This window comes from Ipomoea triloba, chromosome 2 (genome assembly GCF_003576645.1).
Source record: "Ipomoea triloba cultivar NCNSP0323 chromosome 2, ASM357664v1".
In the NCBI taxonomy this organism is placed as follows: Eukaryota; Viridiplantae; Streptophyta; class Magnoliopsida; order Solanales; family Convolvulaceae; genus Ipomoea; species Ipomoea triloba.
The window spans coordinates 10,366,134-10,373,290 of NC_044917.1; the positions used below are offsets into that span (position 1 = coordinate 10,366,134).

Consider the following 7,157-nt stretch of genomic DNA (forward strand, 5'->3'; position numbering starts at 1 on the left):
ATAATGGAAGTTCCCAATTCAATCTTGGCAATCCTTTATCGTCACTTATGATCTCAAATCCGATTGTCCTTTTCTTTGAAACATCTCTAAAAGTCACATGAAAAACCATCACAACTTCTAATATCTTTGAAGATTTTTGTGGTCTCTAGTCATGTAGTGAAAACAACCACTACCAAAATACCAACCATTCATTTCTTCTTTGGCATTTGATGAGTAACCCACTTGTATTGGTGGGATGCAGGATAGACAATTATATAGCTCAAGTTATGGTACTCATTATAAGTGATACACAAGAGCGCGGCTTTCATCATTGCTTCACTATGTAATTGTGTAACATATTCAATTTCATTTTATATACATTGCAGTTTACTTTCAACACAACTACAGTTTCATTTCGATATAACTACAGTTTCATTCGACATTATACACTCAAATATATGAAACTGCAGTTTCATTTTATATACACTACAGTTTCCTTTCAACACACCTGCAGTATCATTTCGATATAACTACAGTTTTATTGGACAATATACACTCGAATATGTGAAACTGTTATTCAGTTTCATTTTACATAAACATCAGTTTCCTTTCAACACAACTATTGTTTCATTTCGATATAACAACAGTTTCATTTAACATTATACGCTTAAATATGTGAAACTGTTATTCAGTTTCATTTTATATACACTGCAGTTCCCTTTTAACACAACTACAGTATCATTTTGATATAAGTACAGCTTCATTGGACAATATACACTCAAACATGTGAAACTGTTATTCAGTTTCATTTTATATATATAATGCAGTTTCCTTTCAACACAATTACAATTTCATTTCGATACAACTACAATTCCATTTGATAATATAAAAATAAATGTGAAGCAATATCATTTGAAATAAACTATAATTTCCTTTACAGAACTCCGTTAAGATGTGACAACAGCCGTTTTTGGACCATGGTCCACGATATAACGACTAGAGGCCAACTCTATTGGCTAACCTTGTTAGCCAACTTCAGAGGTCATTCAAGTCCCCATTCAAGCCTGCGGCCGATAATTAGCCTCCGCTCTTTCGGGGCCCCTCCACTTGGACTTGACTTATTGGAACAAACTTAATATATCCGTCAGAATTTGTTTGTTATAGTCTAGTGTTGTACAATAGGACTAATAACCATATGTATAGTTGCTATTTTATCTCTTGTAGGTGCTGTATATTCTAGAGTAATTAATGTGAAGATATCTCTCATCAATCTCTTATATTTTACTTCACAACGCCAAAAATAATACGTAGTATTTAAAGGCCAAAAATAATATTTAAATTCCTAATAAGCATGTCTAAAACCTTAAGTAATTCATTAGTATATAAATTTCCGACAAATCTGCAACAGGTTAGGGGTTTAATGTTTACATATCAAATTAATATATAATGTTGTCAAATGATTGACCCAGTAATCTCGCATACTCTGAAGTACACTTAGCCAGCAAGTGGATTAGCATGTATTGTGACTCGATTTAGTCTGATCTCAGCAAGTGGTCGATCACCTGGTCCGATTTGAGCCTGCAGAATTTGAAACACATGTAAAGCATATTATTGGAATTTGGAATAACAATACTCAATTGTTTTTCACAGTATGAAACATCAAAGGGGTGGTTTGGTTAAAACATTGGAATCAGAAACAAAATTGGAATCAAATACTTAATAATTGTAATGGTTTTAGCTAGAAATACACACATACACATATATATGAGTATATATATTAAAGTTCCGTATTGAGTACATAAACAAAAACCTTTATTATTTTATTTATCATTTCTTCCTATTTTTTGTTCCAGTATAAGAGGAAAAAAGTACACAGTTTTATGATTACTAAAAGATTTGAATCCAATTGTAAGATAACAAAAGTAGACAAACAAATATGATAATAGGTATAAAATCCGGTAGTAGGGTACAAAAGTCCCTAACCAAACGCCACTAAAAAGTTGTTGATTGTGTGATAACACATCCAACGAGCTTAACCTACATATTTGGCCACAAGGCCGAAAGCTGAAACAAAAGTCAGATTCAGAGCATAAGGCTTTTTGCATTGTGTAATTGTGTGTGGATAACTGGATACATTCCAGAAATGTCTTGTATTGCCAAGCCTCATATATTTTCACCCACAACCACTATTTAAGGATGTGCACAAAGTAAATTCCATTTTTTGTATAATAGCACGCAAACTACACAAAAAGGTAAATCGCACTAGGAAAATTCTATGCGACAGGTTCAACCAAAATAATATTGGCAAAAGTAAAACTCATAACCTTCTAGTACGAGAATTTTGCTCCACCCACTCGGTCACCCCTTTTAGGACCAAGTCCCATAATTGGTATTGAAGTTGGGTTAAAAAGAACTTATTCTAGACTTCTAGTAAGCATTGTTTCCAGAATTTACCTTTTCCATGAGATCAAGGACTTCAAAGCCATGTATAACTTTTCCGAAGATAGTATACAATCCATTGAGATGAGGTTGCTTTCCATAGGTTAGGAAGAACTGGCTCCCATTGGTATTAGGACCACTATTGGCCATTGATAATATGCCTCTGGCATTGTGCTGCAGAAAATTCACAATACGTTTTGGTGATCTTCAGGCAAATCAATTTTTTCCAGATAGAGTATCATACCAAATTATAAAACTGAAATCAAAATTCTAATAACAGCATTTCCCCAACAAATAAAGAATATAAATAATGGACCCAAGCTGGGGAAATATAAAGGTAAATTTTTCATTTTTTGTTACATATAAAAAGAATAAGAAATTGGCGAAGAGTTCTTTGATTAACATCCACAACATTGACAGTAAGCCAATCGTAATTTGACACTAGTAGAGCTGGAAATACTTGTGTTGAAGCTTTGACTAATTTGGAAGCTCAGCTTAAAGAGACCAGATTCAGTAAGCAAGTTTCTAACATCATGCACTTCTAGTAAAAGAAAATCTAGATTTAGAGGAGATTGGTTTAAGTTCATGACAGTTACATTATTACGTTTGCTTCGCTCATAGTAATACTAGAATACAAACAATATTCAATAGTAACATTGAAGACTTGAAGTATATGAAGAAGAGTTTACACTATAGTGAACTACTCAGACAGAAGCTTTAGTCGTCCATAAAGATTAGGCAAAAATCTAATGAATTTTTTTTTAATACACCGTTAGTATATAAATGCTATACAACGCACCACCTCATTAAAAAATAATGTCAACATTGGCAAAGTCTTTTTCTACAAATTGTATAAATTTCCAAATTAATTATTACAAATACTATTATTTATTTTAATTCTTAAAATAATATTTGTTTATTTTAATAATTAAAATAATAATTGTAATTATAATATTTTCTAAAATATCAATGTTAGACTTTATTTTGTAACGAAGTGACAAACTATGGTTCACCACTAGTATATAACACCTATATACTCACGGTGCATCAAATATTTTCTCAAATCTAATTAACAAAACATAGAAACCATATTCAATTACCTTAAGTGACTCCCGTATCTCATCATTAAACTTTTTCCCCCAAATACTTGTGCCACCCTTTCCTGTACCTGTTGGATCACCACCTTGGATCATAAAACCCTTTATGTTCCGGTGGAATATGGTCCCATCATAATAGCCACTTGCACACAATGCCAAAAAATTCTGCATGCACAGAAGATTTAGCACTATTATCATGTATATTATCATGCAGCCGTAAGTTCAAAAAATTATATAAATAAAGGAGAAATGCCATCATAACTTCAATATTTTGCTTTTACCTAATCAAACAGTAATATTGCTTCTAGCCTAGTCTAGTCTAGGTTTATAAGAGACAATAACATATTATAATTGGTAGCTTCAAAAGGAGGTATATGGATCAGTAAGCATCCCCATGCCCATAACAAATTTCCAGTTTTCACCTGTATCAAGCTTAGCCCAGTACACTAAATAAGATACATCTTTGTGATACTGATATATCTTAACTTGCCTTCTTTCTTGACATTGGAAGGCTTTAGATTGTCAAATTCAGCTTCATTTCAGTTTTGGCATCAGCTTAAGTATATTTCTGAGCCAAGCTTGAGTTACTAGACATAGAAATCTCCCATTCTACCAACTCCTACTTTATTTAATTTTGCCAAATTTTTAAATTGTACGATGTAACAACAATTGTTCCCTATACCAAAATCTATCATATCTCACCTTTACAAAAACAATATCTTTGTGGCATCCTGTCCACCCTAATCTTCCAGACCTCCCCCCATCCCCCATCCCCCATCCGTCCTTTTCTCTCTCTTCCAGTCCATCACCAGAAAGCTGCACACTTTCATTGCTACTTCTTCACAGTTTGAGATCATAAATTGGTAACTACCAGCATACACCAAGCCAACATTCCTCAAGGATATGGTCTTCACAGTTTGAGATCATAAATTGGTAACAACCAGCATACACCAAGAGGTCTTTACCAGTCTCCGCCCAACAATTCCCCAGTCATCAGGTGCTAGACTTGGCCTTTACTGGCCTCCGCCCAACACTAACCTTCCTGTACCCTATGGTTTGCAAGATGATGGCCAAGAGGCTGGGGATGGGAATGGGAGATAAGTCTCAACCTGGTTGTAGTAGATCTCCATTTAAGTAACATTTTTAGTTTTTTTCCAAAACTCCATTAGAATGTTAACAATATGAAAGATATTTCAAAGTATTATATTATTTTTATCTTGGATTAACTTTGAAGTGATACCACACACAGTAAGAGAGTACTGATGCAACTGCTAACCTGAACAAACCTTTTGGACTTTTAAACCAACACTGATCACTGATGAGACAACAGAACCTAGCAAAGCTTTAACCACTCGTTTATTAGTTCATGAAATGTTTCAGCTACTGGTTTTCAGGCTCAACTAAGTTCAAGCTACAGAGATGCAGTAACTATTTATTTCCACGTATACCCAACAAGAGTAAATGGTTCCTGGGTAAGTGTCCTTTAAGCAACCAAGAAAGGAGAACAATTTTTTTAAACTGCACATACAAGTTTCCTTTATATTGAAATTCTATCCTAAGTAGGAATAACCTTAGTTCTAACTCCTGAATGTGATAGAGAAACATTGTTTCCCAAGATTTAGGTGGTCTAACTTTTAGAGCACATTCCATTTATGGAAAATTGGAAACACAACACAAAATTCATTGGATAAAAAGAAAGGGGGAGCAAAAGATGAGATGAATCGAGTGATTATCAATGCAGTTAAGAGATGTAAAAGTTGGAAGAATGTAAAACCAAGGTCTTTCTATTTTCTCACTAACAATTTCAATTTCATAACAGTTTCGCCTGATTAAAGTCATTTGATTCTTGACATTTGACATATGATATTCATTTTTAAACTTTCAAATGGCAATATAGAATTTACAAGCACACCTCTTCCCCCTCTTGCTGAATTCAATATGATACAGGAATTCAGGAAATATGAATCCACCAAAATCCAAAAGAGGAATATTAATTAATGTCACTCACCTGTCTTTTGTTCAACCCAATGTAGCGCTTACCTTGTTCAGGAAACATCTAAATGAAAAATGCAGCTTATTCTATCTGTCTAATAAGATTTACAATATATTTTAAGAGTTAGATCTCCTGCAGTCAGATCTCATTAAAGATCAACCCCATAGAAGAGAATATATAATATCACTGGTTTAATGATTTAATGTTATCCCTCTAGAGATCTTTGACTTCAAGGCCACACTTTGTTTCTGCTCAACTCCATTATCTATATAATTATTGAAATCCGCAACTGCTCAGACCTCTTTTTGTTCCATTAGTGAGAGGGAGAAAAATGTTACTTAAACTAGGAAACATAGCAGATACAAATTAGGATATAACAGTGAGAACAGTAAAATGGATGAATTAACTCAATCTGAAGATCAAGTTTGCTTTTGTTAATTTTCTTTCAAAAGTTTACCAGTCTTCCAACCTATAGTTGTAGCAATATAGAGAATGTAATAACATATGGACAGTTATATGAATCAGTTCTCCAGTATGCCAGGTTTTAGCTAACGTGAATAAAAAGATAACAGAGCTTTATATATTTCAGAACTCTAATTTTCAAAATCTGACTTAACTTCTTCATGAAATATGTGTTCTTCCACAAATAAAAATAAGAAGACAATTTTCCAAATGTAATCATTTCATATGCAATTACTTATCCAACTTTGTAATATTTTGTACATGATGCAATTACAAACAATGTTTTAATGGGACAAAATATGAGGATTTACCTCTTCAAATGCAATGCATAAGCCTCAAGACATGGAGCACAAGCTCCAGAAATTATATATTTTTAGAGTATCATAAACAAACAACACTAAAAAACAAAAAGTTTGCAAAGAGAATCGCAAGAGGAATGGCATAAAGTGCATATCCTTTTTATAGGTCATGGATTCAGAAAACCACACCTCAAGCATTGCACTCAGAAAGCCCTTTGACACAAAATGTTAACTAAAGGTCACAGAGATATGGACACAAATTACCACAAGACTTGGCACTCTACATAATTTCCCCAACCCCAAACTACTTAATCTTTTCAAAATCACTAAACCACTCATTCAGTATATAGGTAAGCACTCATTCAGTCATTCAGTACCATTTCACTTTAAATTATAAGCAAACAGTATATGCTATATGCCACATAGATAAGCGGGAAAGAAATAATGAGCAATAGAAAAAAGCTGTCTAGCTTCTATTCAAGGGTTTAAAGTAGTCGCAAGACTAATGAGAACCTTAAACTTGGGAATTACGAAGTAACTGAAAGCACAAACCTCAGAAGTTTTCGGAACCTCGTCACAGAATATTTCGCACTTGATGTCGCCAAGGTTCGTATGAAGCGTCACGGACTGCAAAACGGTTCACAAAAATATGGTGGTTTCAGTCATATCGAGTTCAACGCACTTGAAGTGTTTGATGAAACGCCATGTTGAGCTAAAAAGGCCATACCATTTCTGCCGCCTCGGATTACAATTAGAATCAACAAGAAGCCTTTCGCAGTTTCGCCTCCTCCTAGTTCACGTTCTCCCTCTGCTTGGTCCTTAAGCTTTGCTTTCCTTTGTTGTTGTTCTGTATAAAGCTCAAAAACCCAGTAGACAGTAACGAGGATG

General features: G+C 33.9%; 1 protein-coding gene across 1 annotated transcript; it reads right to left on the reverse strand.

Moving 5' to 3' along the window:
- Window positions 1-1,318: 1,318 nt before the first annotated feature.
- On the reverse strand, window positions 1,319-7,157 carry LOC116006840 (peptidyl-prolyl cis-trans isomerase CYP18-1). The gene is made up of 5 exons (XM_031247338.1): window positions 6,997-7,157; window positions 6,822-6,896; window positions 3,519-3,680; window positions 2,434-2,592; window positions 1,319-1,557 (listed from the first exon to the last, which is right to left on the reverse strand). Exons 1-5 carry the CDS (start codon window positions 6,997-6,999, stop codon window positions 1,474-1,476), a joined length of 483 nt encoding a protein of 160 aa, XP_031103198.1. The 5' UTR covers window positions 7,000-7,157; the 3' UTR covers window positions 1,319-1,473.

Bases quoted from the DNA above. Each gene is read 5' to 3' on its own strand.
- LOC116006840 (XM_031247338.1), bottom strand. The intron at 2,593-3,518 runs GTAATTGAATAT...AATTTTCTGCAG, and splicing joins AGATACGGGAGTCACTTAAG to CACAATGCCAGAGGCATATT. The intron at 1,558-2,433 runs GTAAATTCTGGA...CAAATTCTGCAG, and splicing joins TCCTTGATCTCATGGAAAAG to GCTCAAATCGGACCAGGTGA.